Source organism: Raphanus sativus, unplaced genomic scaffold (assembly GCF_000801105.2).
Source record: "Raphanus sativus cultivar WK10039 unplaced genomic scaffold, ASM80110v3 Scaffold0517, whole genome shotgun sequence".
NCBI lineage: Eukaryota > Viridiplantae > Streptophyta > Magnoliopsida > Brassicales > Brassicaceae > Raphanus > Raphanus sativus.
In genome coordinates this window covers 16,065-36,941 of record NW_026615835.1, presented here as the reverse complement: position 1 = coordinate 36,941, position 20,877 = coordinate 16,065, and the positions used below count along the sequence as shown (strand labels likewise).

Genomic DNA, 20,877 nt, shown 5'->3' with positions numbered 1-20,877 from the left:
TTATAAAGTATATTACACGTTGTATTGTAGTTTAACATTTTGTTTTTGGCGAAATATGTTACAGTTTATAGTCCAACATGTCTTATATTTTTTATATGGTCAAATGTATTATATAAACGTGGATTTTGATTAGTTAAGATAGGAGTAGTGGATCCTACAATATAGGAATAAAAGTAAAAGTTATAGTTGGTTTAAATAATACGGACATAATATCTATTAATTAGATACAGTTATATAAAATCAGTTTTTTTTTTAAATTGGACATAACCCTATATCAATCGGACATGTTGAAGAATTAATAGTATTGATAAAAACTAAAAGCTCAATTAAAACCCATGTCCATTTTTTAAAAACGGCCCAATAAGAAGAATAACCAAAGAAGAAATGTCCAAAACCGGCAATAAACCAGAAGCCAGAATAGTTCTCGAATTCTTTCACGTCTTTGTTTGTACTCTTAAAGACTCAAACGACTCTAACACGTCATAAAAATCAGAAGTTTTTTTTTTTTGGAAAAAAATCAGAAGTTTGTCTTTAAGAAAGGTGCAGACCGAAGACACGGCAATTGACGATAAAACAAAAGCGTTCCACGCGTTTAGACTGATCCATCTCACTCAGATCACTTCGCTTTAATCTCTTCTAGTATATTTTTATGTAGTCTACGTTTTGATTGCACAAAACCAAACGGCTCTTTCACGTTATTATTTAAATAAACAAATGTTTCATTTGAAGAAAAGTGGAGATCAAGACACTGCAAATTGACGATTTAAAAAAACCTTCCACGCGTAAGACTTATCCATCCCCGAGGTCACGATCAAATACGTCAGCTTCCACCCAAAATCTCCGTGGAAAGCTTAATAAAAGGGGAAAATCGCATAAAAAACCCTTAAAATGTCACTTACTCACACTTTAAACCTTGAAGTTTTTTCACTAACACTTTTAATCTTGGAAGTAACATTTGTATCATAAAAAACCCCAAAACTAAAAAGTTGATCTGTTTACAAGGTCAAAAGGTGATTTGTCAATTTTTTTTTCAAAAAAAAATATTTATTTAATTCATAAAATAAATAAAAATTAAAAAAATATAAAATTAAATATAAATTCATAAAAATAAATAAAAATTCAGAAAATTAAATTAAAATTTCAAACAATTAAATTAAAATTCAGAAAATTAAAGAAAAATTCATAAAATTAAACTTAGATTGTTAGACTATCCACCTAGGGTCTAAGTTCCCTTAATTTTACGGCAATTTTCAAGACATTTTCATTCCTTTCCTACGAAAAATTAAAACCTTGACAAAATTTTCTAAGTCGGACGTATCTTAGTCTCGTTAATGATCCGAGATTGTCTCTTCTTTCTTCTTCTTCTCCTCTTGTCTTCTGACCTGAGTTTCAAATTTCTTAACATTAGTTTTTACGAGAAGTAGTGTGTATTTCGTCGAAGGCTTTTTGCGAATATGAATTAGTAATTTATCGAAAGTTTATTACGCGTTTAGGAATGACCACTTTCGATTCAATGTCAAAGGACTTCAAAAAGTCAGATACTGAATTTCATATGAATTGGTTTTCGAAAAAATTCGGACGAAAATATCGGAATTAGTTATTTATTTATTTGAAACTTATTTAACTTCTGATATTTATTTAGTTTTATGATTATTTTTAATTTTCTGAATTTTATTTTATTTTTATATTTTTTACTTTTTTTGAATTTTATTTTATTTTTATGATTTTTTACTAATTTTTGAATTTCTATTTAATTTTATGAATTTTATTTAATTTTCTGAATTTTTATTTGATTTTCTGAATTTTTATTTGATTTTTTGAATTTTTTTGAATTTTTATTTAATTTTATGAATTTTTATTTATTTTCTGATTTTTTTATTAATATTTATTTATTTAATAAATTAAATAAATATTTTTTGGAAAAAAAAACCGACACATCACCATTTTTACCTGTTAAACAGGTCACGTTTTAAGTTTGGAGGTTTTTTACGACAGAAATATCACTTCCGAGGTTTAAAGTGTTAGTGAAAAAACTTTAAGGTTTAAAGTGTTATTAAGTGACAATTTTTGAGTTTTTTATGCGATTTTCCTTATTTTATTTACTGGTCGATAGAAAATCTAAAATAAATCCAATAGATTAGTGTTATACGGTTAGAGAATGCGCCACGATCGTTAATTCAGTGGGCCTTTTAAGTCATTGACATGTTCCTTGGCCCATCTCCACCCCGCACGCCTCCCCTAAACCGCCGTAACAACCACAGACCTCCTCCACCTCACGCAACCGTCTCCTCCTCCCTTCCCGACCTCTTCCTCGCAGCCTTCTCTCTCCTCTTCCTCTGGTCTTCTCCCAAACCTCTCGTCTCTCTCCCTCCCAACAGATTCTCCTTCCCTCTATCTCCTCGCCGCCGATCCACCGCCTCCATGTCCCGCCGATCTCCTCCTCCTCCTCCGACGCCGCAGCGATTCGCTAATCCTCAGTCTCTCTCCGACTGGCTCGAGCCGCGTCTCCCTTCAGACTCGTTCGCCGCCTGGGGAGTCAGACCGGGGACGAAAAACGTCCACAACCTCTGGCTCGAGCTCTCCGACGGCGAGACTTCCCTCGCGGATTCGACCCCTCCGGTCCGCGCCGTCAACGTCGTCACGGTCCGCGTGATCGGAGAAGGCGGTAGGATCCTCGTGGAGTCTCACCAGGAGTTGTCGGACGGGAGCGTCCGGGAGAGGTTTCGTCCTTTGTCGGAGAAGATGAAGCCGGAGGAAACGCCCGACGAAGCTGTCTTTCGCGCCGTTAAAGAAGAGCTCGGGTCTATCTTTGAAGGCGAAGACGACGACGGTGGAGAGAGGATCAAGATTCTTCCGGGGAGTTACAGTAGAAGAGTGGAGGAAAGGAACTCGCTTTCGTATCCGGGGTTGCCCGCGCGTTACGCTCTGCACTCGGTGGACGCGACGGTGAAGGGACTACCGGAGGAAGATTTCTGCACGGAGGAGAAAGAGTATGATGGTGGTGACTCGAGGGAGGAAGACTCGGAGGAAACACGAGCTGTCGGAAAAGCTGTGACGGTTAAGCGGCATTACTGGAAGTGGGTTAGTCCTAGTTCGGTTCGGTCCTAAAACAGCTTTCACTTCGGATTGTCTTTATTACAGTGTGATTCATCAGTTAGTTAGTAATCTATCTGTCTTGTTTAGTTTCATTGTGTTGTGCTCTGGACTTCGTAGTGTTTTAGTCAGGCTTATGAACTCTTGTTGCAGGTTTACAGAAATACATAGAAGAGTATAAGACTCTTCTTTTGTGTGTACTATCCACCACATGTGTTATTACATATCTAAAGTAAGATTACTAACTAAACTCAACAATAAAGCTCTTAAGCTGTGTGTACACTCACAAAGTGTCACCAACATATGTAGTTACATATCTTTAAGTAGATTACTAACTAAACTCAACAACTAAGCTCCAAAGCTGAATGCCTCAATGTATACACAAAAGTCTTCTCACCAACTACGTTGATGGAGAGTTAGCACAAGAACAGCTCCTTAATGGGAGAAAATAAAAGTCCCCATAGTTGATACAAAATTGAACATGTATCAATTTGTTAGGATCATTGTGGAGCTGCTTGTGTTGATGTCTCAGCGGACTGGACTTGACGAACGAATTGCCCTTTGACACGTGGCCGTTGCTCTGCCAGTTTCTTCCTGCTCTCATAACGAACCTGTGCAAAAAAAGTCATTACAAAATGGTGTTTTAAAACCGTTAGAATCATATCCTTCTCAACAAAGCATTTGTGCGTGTGTGATCAGATCATGAGTTTGATCATCACCTTTTTATCGAAACACCTGTCCTTGCGCTTCATCCGAAACTTGTTCAAAGCAGCTTCCCTAACAGACTGCAGAGTTTTCCCTAACGATTGCTGATGATGATAATCAATGTAGCTGGTACTGCAGTGGTTCCCTGTTGCACTACGTTCGGTTGCAGAAGAGACGTTTCTTCTCTCCTCTACATCCTGCTCTTGCAAACCCTCAGGTTTATTATCACCATTTACTGGGTGAAACATGGAACTGTACTCATGCGGGCTAACGGATCTAGGGGTTGGAGAGAGTGAAGCAGGAGCCACATAAGCTCCTGTGAACTGTATACTCTTGATGGGAGCACTTGGAGTAGGTTCAGATGAATTGTAGTGATTTGTTACCACAATGTTACCATCTCCACTTGCTGCAACATTCTTTCTCTGGTCGGAAACCAAGGGAGAGACCGAACACTCTGTCTGCAACGGCGGCTTGTGAACGTACCTTGTGAAAGCAGAGCCAATAGAAGGATGGAGAGAGGGCCGCCTGTCTCCAGAAGATTGGTTTGGCCTTCTCCTCAGGGAGAGATCAAGCTCTATCCGAGATTCGTATTTGGTAACACTCTCTTCTCCGTTTCTTCTAAACAAGGCTCCCATGAAGTCAATGGCTTCTTTAGATGAGTCTCTTGGCACATCTGCGCTCTCTTCTCCTTGTCTTCTTCTCCAGACATGTTGCCAGAGATTTCTCAGCTCATTCCTCCTCAAGGGCTTAACAAGATAGTCAGACGCACCTTTCAACATGCACTTATACACAGTATTCACCGAGTCCTGTGTTGACATCACTGCGAAAGGAAAAAAACAAGACAATTGAGCCCAAAATAAAATAAGATCATTTAAAAACATAAGTGGGAATTATATAAAAGTGTTCAACATACTTAAGACAGGGATGTTCTTGCAGATGTCATGCTCCATGATAAGTGTTAGAAGAGCGTATCCAGATATTGAAGGCAGATCAACCTCTGTTAGTATCAGATCGATGCTTTCGGGGTTTCCTTTTAGCATCTCCCAAGCTTTTAACCCATCAGGTACTGCAGCAACTGTGAAGACACAACAACGAACCACATTATATACATTAAGCTGAGATTAAAAGAAAACATTCTTATTAGGAGAAAAAAAACTAATCCGAGATTAAAAAGGAAAAATACTTTCAGATGCTAACCAGTTCCAACATTAAGCTGAGATTAAAAGAGAATATTTTATTTGAAATAAACTAATCTGAGATTAAAAGAGGAAAAGCCTTTCACATGCTAATCAGATTTTACAGTTACAAATTTTTCAGACAATATATGATTCCGACAAAACAGTCGAGGTTCAGACAAGAAGCCAGTGAAACAAGAACTGACCTCTGTAACTGCATTTCCTGAGGAGAGCAGAGATAATATGTCTGGTGGAATCGTCTGCTTCTACGAGCAAAACTCTTAACGCGATTTTCGGGAGAAACCTCTCCCACTTCACCAAACCATCGCCGCCCTCTGCGGCTTCCTTCTTCCGCGTCCTCCGCCGAGCTGACTTCCCTCCGGCAGCTTCAGCTGGTTTCTCCACCACCGTCACTTCAAAAACTTCGTCGCTCATTTCTCGCATCTCACAGTCAAAACCAAAATTCGATTGGAGTTCCAGATAGAAGAAACAGTTGGAAAACCGATAAAAATATAATGTAGTGGAAAAGACAAAAAAATATTTGAAATCTAACGTATATTTCGACGGTTGAGATTAGACTCGTGCGGCAAACCGACCGTGATCCAACGGTCATGAAACTAGTAAGAGGATACGAAAAATATCTAGTAGAGTTGGCTGACGTCGACTGCATTTGCCACCTCAGCAAATAATGTACGAGACAAAGAGATCCATCCAATACGCCGAATAACATTTTTTTTATATTGGTGTTGTGGCTGGAGCGTTGATTACTCTGTGTGGTTCATATTTAAAGTTGGATTTTAATTTTATGCTCATTCCATCATATTTTATTGCGTGTATCGGTTCGTATGTATTCGTAAAGCAGAGATGTTAATGAATTAGCTTATTTTGTTAGCTTAATTTTTTTTTTGGTAAAGTTTTTTGTTAGCTTAATTCATCACTTTAACATTGAAACTATAACTTATGCTAATGATTAACTTACAAAACAGCTTATAGTTGCTTGCATTTGATGGTATTTTATCCAGTAATCGCTTTTTAATGCATAAACAGGTCCGTAAAATATATTATACTGGTGACTTTTGTGATAAAAACAAGCGAAGAAAATATCTAATGCAAGTGGTAAACAAAGTATCTATGCTTTTTTATTTACAAAAAATACTTTTCTTTTTATTTTCAGAAATAATTTAATATTATTTTTCTGTAAAAAACTAGTATTTCAGTTTTGATATTTATTTAGAATAATACAGGAATATTTTAATAGATTTTCAAACAAAAATCAATAAATTACACCCTAGTTTTTAATTGCAGACACCACCATGATCCATGATCATGGGTGCTCCATTTTAAAAATGTCTTCAGTGCTGTTGTTTTTATAATATTTAATGTTGATTTCCGGGACAAGTAAAAATACCGAACAAATGATTACTGAAATTTCAGCATTTTGTTTTTTCTGTTGCTGTAGTGTGACTACTGACTAGTGTCTGATTGTTAAAACAAAACACATGTAAAAGTAGGGACCAGGTGAAAGAGTTATTTCCGCGGCTAGATATTTTGGAGGGATAAGGCAAGGAGGCACTTGTTTAAACCTCCTGGTCTTAGTGGATAAGAATAAGACACGTGTATGGTAGTAATCTGACACAACCTTTCACCATTGTATCAGAACCAAAAAATATCTAATTGTTTATATTTCTTTACTCGCCGTGCGTCTGGTTGGTTAACAATACGGATGACTAGCTCTCTCTCCGCTGACCTTCATCAAACCACCAATATAGTTTTGACTTTCCTTCTTTATAGGTGACCACTGAGTCACTGACCATCTCCGCTCAGTTGTTGGTCTACCATGACCACATGGCTAATATTGTCAATTTGTCATATTGAACCATCGAAAATGCATGGAACAATTGTATTTTTTTTTTTGAAACACTAATTATTATTTTTATTAAATCAACAACATAAAAGTATCAGTTTATTAAGTGTTATGACTTTCGTTGGATGATAACGCAAGCAAGTGTACAAGTGTGGTGGATGGAGTGATGACTTTTGGTTTAAGGAATAAAAATCTAAATATATTTGGACCTAACTCACACACGAACATACTCCATTCTTTTTTTCAAACAAGTACTTAATTGTCTGTGCGATATTTCTCATCCTCTCTTTGATACTTCTTGTTCCTTTCTTTACGGTCTGTAGGATATTTTTCTCTTTTTCTTTTACGCTGGTTGAGATATTTCCAAGTCGTCTCATATGGCTATTTGCTTTATAAACTATAAGATATTAATGTGGTTCAAACATCCACTTGTGACAATCTAGATATCTAACCAAGCAATAAATAATCGAGACCTTGATTATAAGCAGATGAGGGTAGCGATATTATTGTTGATAAAAGATCTGCAAACCAATCTAGCTGGCATAAGAAAAAAAGTTAGACCGATATTTTCGATTCTCTCTAAGCTTGCTAAGGTTTTTAATAGCTTTTCGTCTCATTTCACAACATTAGACCTAACTAGCTTTACCAGCTCGTCTCGAACTCATGCATTATTTTTTAGCTGACTTCATGTGTGAGAAAAAGGCTATATTTCAAATACAACGTTTCTACTATGCATTTTTCGTAAACGTTAACAACCATTTGGATAATAGTTACTCCTAAAAAAAAAATTTTATAATCCGATCTATTGTGAACGAACACAAATTAACTCTGAAAAAAGTAAAAAACAAAACATATTGAAACAAATACATATTTAAGATTTTTTATTATTGTGTGATATGTATAATCTTATAGAGTAATTCTTGGGTTCACTCCCTAGGGTGAACCTATAGGTTCACCCACCAATAGGATTTCACCATTTTGTATTTAATATCTTTTAAAAAAGGAAACAAAATATTATCATATTTTTAGAACTAAAAGATAAGAATAAATAAAAAATAATATTAATTGAAAGCAAAAAGAACTTTAAAAATAATTTTAGTGCCATCGACAAAACACTAAACCCTAAATACTAAACCCTAAACCCTAAATTCTATACCCTAAATGCTATACCCTAAACCCTTGGGTAAATATTAAACATTTGGATAAATTTTAAATCATAGGGTTTATGATTTATCCAAGGGTTTAAGATTTACCCAGGAGTTTAGGGTATAGTATTTAGGGTTTAGGGTTTAGTGTTTTGCTGACGGTACTAAAATTAATTTAAAAAATCAATGATTTAGAATTTGTCCAAAAAAAAGAATTTGTCCAAGGGTTTAGGATTTACCCAATGGTTTAGGGTTTAGTATTTAGGGTTTAGGGTCTAGCATTTTGCTGATGGTATTAAAAAAAGTTTTAATATTTTTTTGCAACTATTATTATTTTTTATTTTAATTCTTGAGTTTTTATCTTTTAATTTTAAAAGAAAAACATAATATAACTTGACAATATTTTATTTCCTTTTTAAGAGATATTGAATATAAAATGGTGAAATCCTATTGGTGGGTGAACCTCTAGGTTCACCCTAGGAAGTGAACCCAAGAATTACTCAATCTTATAAACTCTTAGATTCATATTTATAGCAGTCTCAAAATCCGATTTTCTTTTCTCTATAGAAATAAATACACCAACTATCCATCATTACACCAACTAATTGATAAATAAAATTAAAATATAAGTATTATTATGTTGTACATAACAACATTTCTAATTGGCAACACAATTCCTCTTCCAAAAAGAATTATGGTTAACTAATTAAGTATTGTATGTAGCACTAATATCTACAATTTATTACAAATCATTATTTTTTCTACTAAATCTAACATTCTACATCTTCTGATTTATTGGCTACATACAAATTTCTTATTTTTTTAAATATACAAATAAAAAGATTTTTTTCTAAATGTTTATAAATTATAAGGTACATTCCGCGCGTACAAAAGACCTAGTTTAGTTAAAATCTAAAAGATTTGTTTTAACAATAACAAATAGGATGACATCATCATCGTCACGGTTCAAAAAATAAGATCCGTCAAATAATTTTATTTCCCTATTAAAAAAAAACCCTGATAATCAGCAACCATAAAAGTAGGTACTATATATACATTTTTCTGTTATGCGTTCCGCTTTAAATTGGCTGATGATAGATAGGTTAAACCGGCTGAGAATTAGATTATTAGCGTTTTTGATACTATAGCATTGGAAAACTTAAAGTTTGAAGGATCAAAGGATCAAAGGACCAAATTGTTGTCATTATCGTCAACGAGGCGACGATGGAACAAAGGTAATGCATATGTGTTCTCTGTTTAGTTTATGAGACTCTCATATATACACTTCCCGTTGCCGATTATTATATATATATATAGATATAGCAAGTTCCAAACCCTAACTCTTTATTTATTTTTTATCCCTACGTTTTTGATGGTGAAAGGTTGAGAAGAAGGCTAGGTTATGTGAATGCGGACAGGATTAGTGAGTTGCCTGAAGCTTTGCTTGTACAGATACTGTCTTTGCTTCCAACAACAAAACATGTCATAGTCACAAGTGTTTTGTCTAAAGGATGGCGATCACTTTGGAAGATGGTCCCTAGGCTCGTGTTTGCATCTCCCAGTCAGAAATTTGAAGATAAAGTTATTAGTACGTCTTTGCTTTCACATGAAGCTCCAGTTCTAGAGAGTTTTCGTCTGAGGCTAGTTAGAGATGAGTATATGGGAGATATTAGAGCATGGCTGGGGATTGCATTTGCACGCCATGTGCGTGAGATGGTGCTAGATGTTAACTTTCAGGTATCTTTTCCAGGTAGCATGTTTTGCTCTGCTTCTTCACTTGAGACCTTGATACTCAAGAACTCGATCCATGTGGATGTTCCTTATCCTGTTTCTATGAAGTCCCTTAAAACTCTTCACCTTCATGATGTGACGTACAAAGAAGATGAATCAGTTCGTAACCTTTTATCTGGCTGTCCTAGTCTTGAAGATTTGCTAGTGGATCGAGGTTACTCTATTCATGATGCAAAGATTTTCACTATTGTCGTGCCATCTTTGAAGAGACTTGCCATATACGATCCCTGTACTGTACGAAAGGGTGGGGGATATGTGATCAACGCTCCTTGTTTAAAATACTTGGAAATTGAGATGATAATAGGTTGTGACTTCTGTCTGATTGAGAATTCGCCAGAGCTAGTTGAGGCAACTATTAGAAACGTCTCTAGGATAGTCAACGAGACGATTCTGAGATCTCTCAAACCAACCAAACGTCTTTCCTTAAACTTATCACCCCTGGAGGTAAACTTATTTGCTTATATCGCAACTGACCTACTTCTAATTTTCACTATGTTTCCGTGCTAATAATTATAAGAAAAATGATCTTTTGTGCATGCGTAGATTAACTGTCCTACGAGTACTATCTTCTATCAGCTGGTATATTTAGATGTGTACGCACATAAAGCGGAGTGGTGGAATCTTCTTATCCTCATGCTCAATAACTCTCCTAAACTCCAAGTCCTCAAGATCACTGGTGTAAGATATTTTATTATCAAAATTCACTACTCAATTACCTCTTTGTGATGTTCTTTTAGTAAGTAATATACAGTTGCATTCCCTTTTTGTCTAGTGTTTGCCTTGTGCTTATGGGACAAATCATTGTTTGGTCGGCAAGAAATTGAGTGAACAAGAGTATGTTCCTGAATGTTTGTCCCAACTCGAGACATTTGTGTGGAAAAATTACGACTGGACAAGCGAAGTTAAGAAAGAAGTGGCTACTTATATTCTAAAGAACGCAATAAGGTTGAAGAAGGCAGCTTTCTGCATTAATAGTATAACCGTAAAATGCAACGAGTTGGAAGAGAGACTTCAAATGCTCAAGGAGCTGGTTTCAAATCCATGTCACTTCGTTTCTAAATTTGAATGATATTTATATGTAGGGAAGTTTACTAGAATGAAACAAATATATTGTGTTATTACTAAAATAACTCATATTTTTAAAAAAATTATTATAATATTTTTTTTGGTCTAAACTATCATTTTGTATAGTTATAACAAAAAAAAAACGAATTACAAAATTGTCGTTGATAATAGATTTGTTTGAGTTGGTTATCCGATTTGATTTGAAAATAGATTTTCAGAGATATGTCTGCTGAATGATTTGTTTACGCTGACATAGTTGATTGTCGGATTTAATTTGTAAACAGATTTTTAAAGATATGATTCTTGATCACCATCAAAACTGCTAAAAGCCACGTGAGTTATTGTCTAGAAACAGAGGAAAAACAGAGAGAACACACAAAACTAACCTAAACTTGAATTGTAATAAAATTCCATTGTCAAAACTGAGTACATACCAAGCTTTTAACTTTTTTTCACTACTTGAAAGTTTACTAATGGACCAAACACAAAACATAAGTGACTGGAAAGGAAAAAACTAAATCACTGCTTCTCAACTTAGTAACTAGACCCACAAACATTATCAGAAACCATTGTAATCTACACCAATTTCAAGAAGCCTGTCTGCCCAAGAATTTGCATGGAGCTGCTTCTTGCTACAGAAGCTATCTTCCTCGAACAGTCCAACCACTGTTACAAGTCTGCTTTCAATCCAATTCAGATTCTAGAAAGTTTCGATAAAGAAGCTGGAGACAATGACTTTGTAACTAGACCCACTACTGATTCCACATGCCCCTTGAGTGTGTGCAGCTCCTTAAGCCTGTTGTTAACATATAAAACATTCAGTTTTTTTTGTCAACTAATAAAACATTCAGTTAGGTGTTCTAATTTCAAACAAAGAACATGTATCCAATAGCAAACTTAAAAACGTCTTGTGGGAAATATGTTACAATACTGTATAGCCAGATCTCTCTAAACTTTTCAAACTCCCAATTGGCGTAAAGCTCAATCAAAGTGGCAAACTGCATTTGTAAAGATCAAAGTGTATATTAAAAACAGGTATCGAAAGCCATAACCAAATTTATGAAAACTCCAGAACTGAGTTTTTGTATTCAAACTCGAACGAGTTATCGGATTGGAAACTAGAGCTAACAAAAATAAACAGTGAATATCACAATTAAAAACCGAAAGCTGATTAAAATTGGGAATTAGAGTATTCAATCCAAAGAATACATGTTAAAGAACATGTCACAAAACTTAGAATTGCACAGATTAAGGACTTACACATTCAATATCTTCGATTTAAAAGTGGATTTGACAGAGGTGAAATCGGATTTAGGGTTCCACTTGAACTGACAGAGACGACTGTGATTGGGGTGGAGGTGACCAAATGGAAGGAGGCTGTGACGGAAAAAACATTGTTGGAGACGGAAGTGAAAGAAAGGAGTCTGTTTAGGGTCAGCGTCTTCGAAAGAGACGACTCTTTTATTAAAAAGAACATTTTCCTGTTAATAATTTTTAATGCCAATTAATAAAAACTAGATTTTGACCCGCACGCCCGTGCGGGTGTATATTTCAAAAATATATTGCTATTTATTTTTCAATTAAATATCAAAGCCGGATAAAAAATTCAAATCTGAAAAACCGAACCGATCACAATCTGAAAGAGTAATACCAAACCCGAACCAAAATTGATTAAATATCCAAATTATTCAAAATTTTGATATTTAGACAACCGAAACCATAACCAATTTAAACCAAAATATTTTGGATATCAAAATAAAAGATTTATATACTTATATATATTAATTATTTTTAGTTTTAATGTATATAAAAACATCCAGAATATATGTGATACTCTTAAGTTGGTTTAAATACTTGAAAATATATAAAAATAGTCAAATATAAATATCTAATATAGTGGAAGTACACTCAAAACACCAAAAATGTTTAAAATAATTATTGATTTTTGATCCAAAATTTAAACCAAACCAATTTATATGTTAAGTTTAGGTATTCTGACATATGTTATTCAGATTTATATACAATATATTATTTTATTTATAGATTTTAAAAATAAAAAATATATAAATGATAAATCTAAAATTATTGTTTTATAGATTTTTATTGTACTTTGAAGTTTCTTTACTAATGGACCTCTGATTTAAAGAGAACGAAATTTGCTATATTTTGAAGATTTAACAATATTTATAAACAGTGGATTTAATTATATTTATTTTAGCACGAGTTATTTATTTTATAGCTAAATTTTCATATATGAAAAATCTGTAGCTAAATATAATGAAGATTATGTAAGGTTTTCAATTTATTCTGAAATAAGTGTAGTTTCTATATTTGGAAGAAAATTTTGATACTCCCTTTTCTATCTATAATATCTTTTCAAAATAAATAACTGAAATTTAAATTGCTTGTTCGTTTAGTTAGAATTTTGTTAAGATGGTTATTCAAAATATGGTTAGTATAAAAGTAAAAATCGTAAACCAGTAACAAAACAGATTTTGTGTAAGGTATTAGGTGAAAAACAAAATATTGTAACTACATATATTGTTATTTTAAAATCTTATTCTAAGTAGCTGTCTAAAATATTATAAAATTTATAACTATCTATTATTTATCAATAGAGGGTTTGGAGATATGTTTTAGGGTTTAGACTTTATGTTTAGAGTTATGATTTTTGGGTTTATAGTTTATATTTGAACATAATAATGATTTTTCATATTATAGTATATTTGTTACAATATATTAACAATTATTGTTATTTTAAAAATCCTATATTGAAAAGCACTGCTCAAAATAACTTGTTAGCTAAGAAGCAATATTTTGTTTATGTTTCTACATTTTAAAATAACCGAAGGTCAGTTAGTATAAAGTTTTTCATATTGCAGTATATTTTAAAATATATGAAGGTTGATTCTTGCGTAATATGATGCAGTCATTAAGTGGTCATATATATTTTTATTCAAGGTAAATAAAGATACTACGATTTTGGTAAGTAATAGTTATCTTTATTTCCATTAAAATTTAAATGCAGTGGCATGTCATTGTAATTTTTGTGGAAAACTAAGGGTTAAGTACAATTTGTACTTCCCCTTTAATAGTTTAGATATAAACTGAAGGTGGCGTTTTTAGTAATTTCGTTTGCCCTGTGAATTAGTCTAGTAATTATAAAACTTTAAGAGTTAGTCTAGTAATTATGTATTAGCATTTTTTCTTGTCAAAATACAACTTTTTACTATACCTGAGAATATATTTAATCTACTGAAACAAATTCTATAAAAAGAAGAAAAAATACAGAGAGGTCAAACATTGAAATAGTTGAATGGTGGCCGGTGAAAGAGATTATTTGACGATGGTCAGGATAGACAAAAGAATTTTGAAAAAAAAAGGCTCAGTTGCTTTGAGATCTAACGAAGAAGAAGAGATAAAAAATGGGACCCACCAATAATAACAAGCTTTTAGTTAGTAAAGCTAACGAGAAAAGGGATGAAAGGTAGAGAAAGTGTCCCTGTATAAGAAAGTGACTCATAGTGTAATTCATAACTATAAATGTGACCCATAGTGTAATTTTTTCATGTTTATATTGGGTCTTTGACCAAAAAAGAAAAAAAAAACTATGTTTATATTGGTCTAGTACATAGTGGCAAGATATATAGATTCTCGTACAAATTGGGCCCTTCTATTGGTTCTCTGGTGGTGGTACAAACTCAGGCTTCAACTCGACATCTGGAGTTTCAAAGTTCCTCAAACCTTTTCCACTTGCATAGTAACAACCCTTGGGTATTTGTCCATAGAAGTTTTCGCACTTTGTGCTCGCCATCTCCAAGCAAGACGAGAAGAGGATGGTACCATGTTGGGAAAGTCCCCAATAGCATGGAATGCCATCAAGACCCTGCCAAAAGTAAATAGGTTAGTTTATGCTAAAATGATGAACACCTGAATTAGAGATAAAAGTTTACAAAATTACCGAAGTGACAAAAAAGCTCTTCCTCTTTGCATCATATAGGACAAACGAGAAACCACCTTTGAACTGTTTGACTGCGTCAATCCATGGAGTCTCGTCCTCTTTAGTACCCAAGTTATTGTAAACCCATAACACAACAACAGCGTCCTTCTTTGGTATCGGATGGTGACACGAAGCCGCAATTTCCGCTCTGTTCTCAATAGTTCCTCGAAAGATGCAAACGACATCATCTTTGACCGCCAAAACACTGGGGGATTGATTCAGGTGTGATCCACAGTAAGCAAAACGAGATGAAAGCAAGATCTAATCTACACCCTGCTTTCTTGTTTCCTTTCTACTCAATGCAAACGTAAAAGAAAAGAAAACGTAGATCGCAAGAAAACAAAGCTTACCTTGGAGTAATCACGGATTTATGATCAAGCACGGTATTGAGAATGCAATGCGGAAGCAAGTGTATTGCCATGGGCTCTTTGTGCTCGTCTTTGAAGAGACGCGACAGCTCTTTCATCGTTTCCTCGGACTGCTCCGTCGGAAGGTTGTCAACCACCACCGTTCCCATCAGTTTGAGAGACGGTTCCGTCAGGGATTTATGGAATACGGCAAGCATTTTCTTGAGATTCTTGAAGACTTAATGACTGCAACAAATGGTTCAGTTATGAGAATACTATCCTTTCCACTGGAACAGAAACAAGACAACATATAAGGGCAATCTCATCGGCAAGTATCTTTAAAATAGACTATAATCTCAAAAATATATTTGATTGATTTAGTTAAAACCAAAAAATTAAAACACTCCTTTTTTCCAAAATATATATTTTAACTCGTATAAATTATCAAATGGAACAAAAAATGCCAAGTAAGAAATGGATGGTCATTACAAATCCGAATATAGGAGGAATCAATGTGAATAAATAAAAATAATAAGGGGTTCATTTCATAAATAAAACATTCTCGTTTGCATATGTCAGCGTCCTTATCCATTTTTTCACCTTATCCAAAAACACATCCTTCAGACCAATCTTACCACTTCAAAAGTCTTCACTCGTCACTTCACTTCACAAACAATCTCTGAATCTCTCTCTCTCTCTCTCAAATCAAATGACGACACTCTTAGGGTTCTCTCATACCAAGTTACCCAACTGCAACGTCTCTATCACTTCTCCAACATGCTCATCTTCCTCCACGGTGGTCTCGATGGTGGGGAGACGCTCCGATTCAAAGACTCTCCGGTCAGGCTTCCTAGGCCGTATCACTCACCATGATCGCCTACCCTCGACTGGTCGGAGAAGCTCGTCCGCAGTGAAAATGTCGTGGGACGGTTCTCTCGCTTCCGTCAAGCTGATCATCCAAGGCAAAAACCTCGAGGTTTGAAACGAAAAATGCAAACTTTATGTGGATTTTGTTATATAGGTCTCGATTTTTGTGACTTGGTTTCTAGAAAAGGTTGGAACTTTAGATTGTTTGAGCACTGTTTACTAAAATTTTTTTGGAACTTTTTGATTGTTTGAGCGCATTGGTAACTAGAAAGTTTGGAACTTTTGATTTATTTGAGAATTGGTTATTAGAAAAGTTTGAAACTTTTAATAACTTGAGAACTGGTTACTAGAAAAGTTTAGAACTTTTGATTTATTTGAGAATTGGTTACTAGAAAAGTTTGGAACTTTACTAGAGGGTTGTCTATAATCATTTGGTTGACTATGGCATTGATGTGATAGTTATCAGAGGCAATCAAGCAGCATGTTGAGGACAAAGTAGGAAAAGCTGTTCAGAAGCACAGTCATCTCGTCAGAGAAGTTGACGTGAGACTCTCTGTTCGAGGTGGAGAGTTTGGTAAAGGACCCAAGATCCGTAGATGCGAGGTAATCTAAGTATATTCTTGTCTAAATTATCACAGGAGCTGACAGATCGTTGTTGTTGTTGTTGTATGCTTTAAGGTAACACTGTTTACAAAGAAGCATGGCGTTGTGCGCGGTGAGGAAGATGCTGAGACGGTATACGCTTGTATCGACTTGGTTTCAACGATAATACAGAGGAAGCTGAGGAAGATCAAGGAGAAGGACTCTGACCATGGAAGGCACATGAAAGGTTTCAACAGGTCGAAGGTGAGAGAGCCAGTGATTGAGCCCGTTGTGGAGGATCCTGAGGACGTTGCTGGAGAAGAAGAAGAGGATGATTTGATCAAGGAGGTTGGGTCCATACTTTACCTTATCATTAGTTTTTTAGATTCTTTGATAATTTGTTTCTGATGGTTTTTTTTTTGGGACAGATTGTGCGTACCAAGTACTTTGAGATGCCACCATTGACCGTCTCAGAGGCAGTGGAGCAGTTGGAGTTAGTAGCTCACGATTTCTACGGCTTCCAGAATGAAGAAACCGGTATGCCTTTGACCTAACTCTCTTGTTTGTCTCACTGTGTCAAATGCAAAGAACACTTACCTTTTTTGGTTTAACAGGTGAGATAAATATAGTGTACAAGAGAAAAGAAGGAGGGTACGGTCTGATAATCCCTAAGAAAGATGGCAAGGCTGAGAAAGTTGATCCGCTTCCAACTGAGCAATTGAATGAACACTCTTTTGCTGAGTAGACTTGTGTGTCTGTCTCAGAACCAAAACTGATCTTACTTCTCTCCTTACAGATGGTTTGCATGTATATTGAGAGAAAACAGTGAAAGAAATTGAATCTGTTATGATTCAGGAAACAGTGTACATAATAATAAAAGGCAAGAGAAATTTTTTTTAAATGATTCTGTTTTACTCTATTTGAGGTAGGGAAATTGAATCTGAAGTTATGATCTTGATTCTCTCTAAACCAGATGATAGCAAAATACTTTTCATAAACCAAGAATGTTACATTATAGTAATCATACAACAGAATTATATTCTTCTTGTTCATGTGTTTTTCTAGTTAAAAATGTATTATTTATCAGTTTTTTTGATCAAAAAATATTATTTATCTATAAATAGAAGAAAATAATATTCATCTAAATATGAGCAGAATTATTATACTCGATCAGCTCTAAGAAATTGGATATTTTTTGAGAAGTCGAATCCGAATATTTTTAGTTCTCAAATCTAGATATCCAGATTCTGATCAGAATTTTAAATATATTTAATTTTAATTAATAATTATTTAATATATTAACATTTATACATAAAATAATTTAGTAATATTAATTAATTTGATAATATTTTTATATTTTTATTATATTTTAACTAAAAAACTTAATTTAAAATAGTGAACTAAATGATCCAAATACTCTAATTTTTTTGGATATCCATCTCATCTCTGATTTATATATTATACAAAAACACATTGAACATAAGTTCATCTCTATTTTATAATTCTTCTATTATAGAAGAAATAGATGTAGATTGGAGATGGTTTTTTGTGATATTTCATGTTTGTTCAGAAAACTTAATTAATTGACAAACTTTTAACTTGTTTTGGTAAAAGATAAACTTTTAATTTAATTCTAATAAATAAGATATATGTTTTAGTTCTCTAAATAAAACTTAATTTAGAGAACGAAATGATCCAAATACTCTAATTTTTTTGGATATCCATCTCATCTCTGATTTATATATTATACAAAAACACATTGAACATAAGTTCATCTCTATTTTATAATTCTTCTATTATAGAAGAAATTGATGTAGATTGGAGATGGTTTTTTGTGATATTTCATGTTTGTTCAGAAAACTTAATTAATTGACAAACTTTTAATTTGTTTTGGTAAAAGATAAACTTTTAATTTAATTCTAATAAATAAGATATATGTTTTAGTTCTCTAAATAAAACTGATTAAAAATAAGTATTATATTGTGTATAAAGTTTGAGGACTGAACAACGACAACAACAAAAAAAAGCTTCTCATAACTTATAAGCAGACAAGACAAATATTTCTTTTACCCCAAAAAGAATAAAAATATTTCAACCGAAAAAAAGATTAGAAGGAGGGCTTCTAGTCAAACAATCCGAAGACCATGTCATCTTCACTCTCTTCCTTCACCTCCTCCTAAAGATCACAAAAACAATTCCATCCGATTAGTTTTAGTTATAAGCATGTATTATATAGTTAGGTTTGTATTCAATAATTGTAACTGTGTCCTGATCAAAAGACAATAAATATATATATACGTACCTTCTTCTTCTTTGTTTCCTCAGCTGCTGGGACAGCTTTAGTAGCTGCAGGGACGTTGGTTGAAACCGTAGCAGCCGCATCACCACTAGCTCCAACATTCATGATGAGATCGTCAATGTTCTTCTTCTGACAAAGCTTAGCAAAGAGGCTAGGCCAGTATGATTCAACGTCCACGTTGGCTGCTTTCACTAGTTTTGCTATCTTTTCAGCCTGAATAAAAATTCACATAGTAGTGTATATATGTAAGAGATAAGATTTCACATAGTAGTGTATATATGTAAGAGATAAGATCGTAGAGGCTATAAAACTAAATCATGTAGAGAAAGAGAGAAGAAAACTAACGGTGATTTCAATTCCATCGTCGTGGAGGATTAGAGCTGCGTAAGTGCAGGCGAGCTCACTAGTGTTGGCCATTCTCTCTTACCTTTAAACCCGTTGTGTTTTGTAAAGTAGATATAAACTGTAAACTTGTATTGAATTGAATGAAGTACATCGATATATATACAAGAGCAATGACCGACTTCCTATATTCCTATAATAGAAATTATCTCTAAGATTCTATGTATGTATATCAACAATAGAATAGGACTTATGAATAGGTAATCCTAACTATGATAGGTTTTAACCAAGAGCTCGTAGCTTGGTGGTAAAGGAGGTACAGCTGCACTGCCCGCCATCCGGGTTCGAACCTTGGCCACAACGAATTTAATATCTTTTCCGTTGGGACGCTGGACCCCTTTCAAGAGGATAGTTGGGAATGTGGCTGCCCAGATACCAGAGTTATAAAAAAAAAAACTATGATAGGTTTTTGTAAAATAAAAAATCTGTCGCATGAGTGTTTTTTTCCTTTTTTATCAAGTATTACATTTAGATGCATATTTCCTTTTTTCCATAAGGTAAATTTATTTTTTATTCGTTTTATTAAATGGAAATCTTATCAGTATTTTCCAAAATAAATTCTCAAAACAATCAGATTTTTTTTTTTTTGTGGAAATACCGTGGCCTAGTGGTTAAGGTTTAAAGGCTTCTACACCCAGGTCTGGGGTTCGAATCCCAGGCGACGAATTTCTAAACTAGGAGGTCTGGGTTTCAATTCCCGAAAAAGGCGAATTATGCAGAATATTGGAAAAAAGTCTTACAAGGGATCTTCAGCATGGCGAAAGAAGTACCGTCATGAATGGATCTCATAGGGCGACTCAGGGTAATGCAGTCAGACATGAATTCTCATAAGGCAGATAGACTGGTCAGCTGTAATATCGTCTTTGACATTCACAAAAGTGGCTATTTTCCATTTAACATATTAATAAGTGTGTTTGGCCGAGAATGATTTGGTTAATTTACAAAAAGAAAAGGAAAAAACATATAAAAGCAGGTGTTTGAAGTTCGAACCTGTAACACATCTTTCTTTTTTTTTTTGACTAATCATGTTACACATCTTACACAATCATTTTGTTTAGATACTAACTGATGAAAAGTAGAAGCCGTTTTATCCGGAAAACATCCAACAAAGTAAGACAAAAACGTTTGTTCTAAGCTTTAATCACTAATCTAAACACCAGAAACAGCAGTAAAATTAATCTGGTTGGGCTTATACACAAGAGAACAGAGAGAGTGTGGGTACGTTCAATAGACATAGAGTGTGGGTGGTCTTGATCTACGTATGTGTATGAACGAATAGTGACATTAAAAATTCAGTATATACTTAATATTGTTCATTAAAGTTAATTTTAGTTCTGAAATACTCCTTTTAGAAGAAGCATCAAAATCCTTTACCCACAAGTTAGGTCAATTGTATTCTCAATACCATTAACAATCTAACCAGTAGTAAAGCGATTATTAATTATTAAAACAATGTGTTCCATATTTTACAATAAATAATAGGAAAATTAGAAAACAATTTTTTTGGATGGATGCAGCATGCGGTGGACAAAAAATTTTGAA

General features: G+C 34.1%; 6 protein-coding genes and 1 long non-coding RNA gene across 7 annotated transcripts; 3 read left to right on the top strand and 4 right to left on the bottom strand.

Moving 5' to 3' along the window:
- Positions 1–2,124: 2,124 nt before the first annotated feature.
- LOC108823756 (uncharacterized) lies at positions 2,125–3,296 on the top strand. Its single transcript, XM_018597036.2, has one exon. The coding sequence runs from the start codon at positions 2,203–2,205 to the stop codon at positions 3,106–3,108; it is 906 nt and encodes a 301-aa protein (XP_018452538.1). The 5' UTR covers positions 2,125–2,202; the 3' UTR covers positions 3,109–3,296.
- Positions 3,297–3,431: 135 nt separating this feature from the next.
- LOC108823755 (two-component response regulator-like APRR5) lies at positions 3,432–5,702 on the bottom strand. Its single transcript, XM_018597035.2, has 4 exons — positions 5,180–5,702; positions 4,712–4,873; positions 3,813–4,618; positions 3,432–3,704 (listed from the first exon to the last, which is right to left on the bottom strand). The coding sequence occupies exons 1-4, from the start codon at positions 5,415–5,417 to the stop codon at positions 3,594–3,596; spliced, it is 1,317 nt and encodes a 438-aa protein (XP_018452537.1). The 5' UTR covers positions 5,418–5,702; the 3' UTR covers positions 3,432–3,593.
- A 3,364-nt stretch (positions 5,703–9,066) lies between these two features.
- Positions 9,067–10,499, top strand: LOC130502356 (F-box/FBD/LRR-repeat protein At3g51530-like). Its single transcript, XM_056997141.1, has 3 exons — positions 9,067–9,217; positions 9,365–10,217; positions 10,317–10,499. Exons 1-3 carry the CDS (start codon positions 9,207–9,209, stop codon positions 10,497–10,499), a joined length of 1,047 nt encoding a protein of 348 aa, XP_056853121.1. The 5' UTR covers positions 9,067–9,206.
- A 709-nt stretch (positions 10,500–11,208) lies between these two features.
- On the bottom strand, positions 11,209–12,304 carry LOC130502352 (uncharacterized). Its single transcript, XR_008940229.1, has 2 exons — positions 12,099–12,304; positions 11,209–11,634 (listed from the first exon to the last, which is right to left on the bottom strand). It is a non-coding gene; the product is annotated as an uncharacterized LOC130502352 (long non-coding RNA).
- Positions 12,305–14,415: 2,111 nt separating this feature from the next.
- LOC130502353 (uncharacterized) lies at positions 14,416–15,518 on the bottom strand. Its single transcript, XM_056997139.1, has 3 exons — positions 15,189–15,518; positions 14,800–15,043; positions 14,416–14,724 (listed from the first exon to the last, which is right to left on the bottom strand). Exons 1-3 carry the CDS (start codon positions 15,401–15,403, stop codon positions 14,512–14,514), a joined length of 672 nt encoding a protein of 223 aa, XP_056853119.1. The 5' UTR covers positions 15,404–15,518; the 3' UTR covers positions 14,416–14,511.
- Positions 15,519–15,821: 303 nt separating this feature from the next.
- Positions 15,822–17,538, top strand: LOC130502351 (ribosome-binding factor PSRP1, chloroplastic-like). Its single transcript, XM_056997137.1, has 5 exons — positions 15,822–16,161; positions 16,512–16,655; positions 16,731–16,982; positions 17,063–17,171; positions 17,249–17,538. The coding sequence occupies exons 1-5, from the start codon at positions 15,895–15,897 to the stop codon at positions 17,377–17,379; spliced, it is 903 nt and encodes a 300-aa protein (XP_056853117.1). The 5' UTR covers positions 15,822–15,894; the 3' UTR covers positions 17,380–17,538.
- A 1,049-nt stretch (positions 17,539–18,587) lies between these two features.
- Positions 18,588–19,397, bottom strand: LOC130502355 (60S acidic ribosomal protein P1-like). Its single transcript, XM_056997140.1, has 3 exons — positions 19,279–19,397; positions 18,937–19,146; positions 18,588–18,810 (listed from the first exon to the last, which is right to left on the bottom strand). The coding sequence occupies exons 1-3, from the start codon at positions 19,348–19,350 to the stop codon at positions 18,757–18,759; spliced, it is 336 nt and encodes a 111-aa protein (XP_056853120.1). The 5' UTR covers positions 19,351–19,397; the 3' UTR covers positions 18,588–18,756.
- Positions 19,398–20,877: the final 1,480 nt, after the last annotated feature.

Coding starts and splice junctions, on each gene's coding strand:
- LOC108823756 (XM_018597036.2), top strand. CDS start 2,203: ATGTTCCTTGGCCCATCTCCACCCCGCACGCCTCCCCTAAACCGCCGT.
- LOC108823755 (XM_018597035.2), bottom strand. CDS start 5,417: ATGCGAGAAATGAGCGACGAAGTTTTTGAAGTGACGGTGGTGGAGAAA. Junction 4,619..4,711: donor CAAGAACATCCCTGTCTTAA/GTATGTTGAACA, acceptor TTCCTTTCGCAG/TGATGTCAACACAGGACTCG. Junction 3,705..3,812: donor ACAGGTGTTTCGATAAAAAG/GTGATGATCAAA, acceptor TTTTTTGCACAG/GTTCGTTATGAGAGCAGGAA.
- LOC130502356 (XM_056997141.1), top strand. Junction 10,218..10,316: donor TAAACTTATCACCCCTGGAG/GTAAACTTATTT, acceptor GTGCATGCGTAG/ATTAACTGTCCTACGAGTAC.
- LOC130502353 (XM_056997139.1), bottom strand. CDS start 15,403: ATGCTTGCCGTATTCCATAAATCCCTGACGGAACCGTCTCTCAAACTG. Junction 15,044..15,188: donor AAATCCGTGATTACTCCAAG/GTAAGCTTTGTT, acceptor TCAATCCCCCAG/TGTTTTGGCGGTCAAAGATG. Junction 14,725..14,799: donor AGAGCTTTTTTGTCACTTCG/GTAATTTTGTAA, acceptor TACTTTTGGCAG/GGTCTTGATGGCATTCCATG.
- LOC130502351 (XM_056997137.1), top strand. CDS start 15,895: ATGACGACACTCTTAGGGTTCTCTCATACCAAGTTACCCAACTGCAAC. Junction 16,162..16,511: donor TCCAAGGCAAAAACCTCGAG/GTTTGAAACGAA, acceptor TTGATGTGATAG/TTATCAGAGGCAATCAAGCA. Junction 17,172..17,248: donor CTTCCAGAATGAAGAAACCG/GTATGCCTTTGA, acceptor TTGGTTTAACAG/GTGAGATAAATATAGTGTAC.
- LOC130502355 (XM_056997140.1), bottom strand. CDS start 19,350: ATGGCCAACACTAGTGAGCTCGCCTGCACTTACGCAGCTCTAATCCTC. Junction 19,147..19,278: donor ACGATGGAATTGAAATCACC/GTTAGTTTTCTT, acceptor ATTTTTATTCAG/GCTGAAAAGATAGCAAAACT. Junction 18,811..18,936: donor AGGAAACAAAGAAGAAGAAG/GTACGTATATAT, acceptor TGTGATCTTTAG/GAGGAGGTGAAGGAAGAGAG.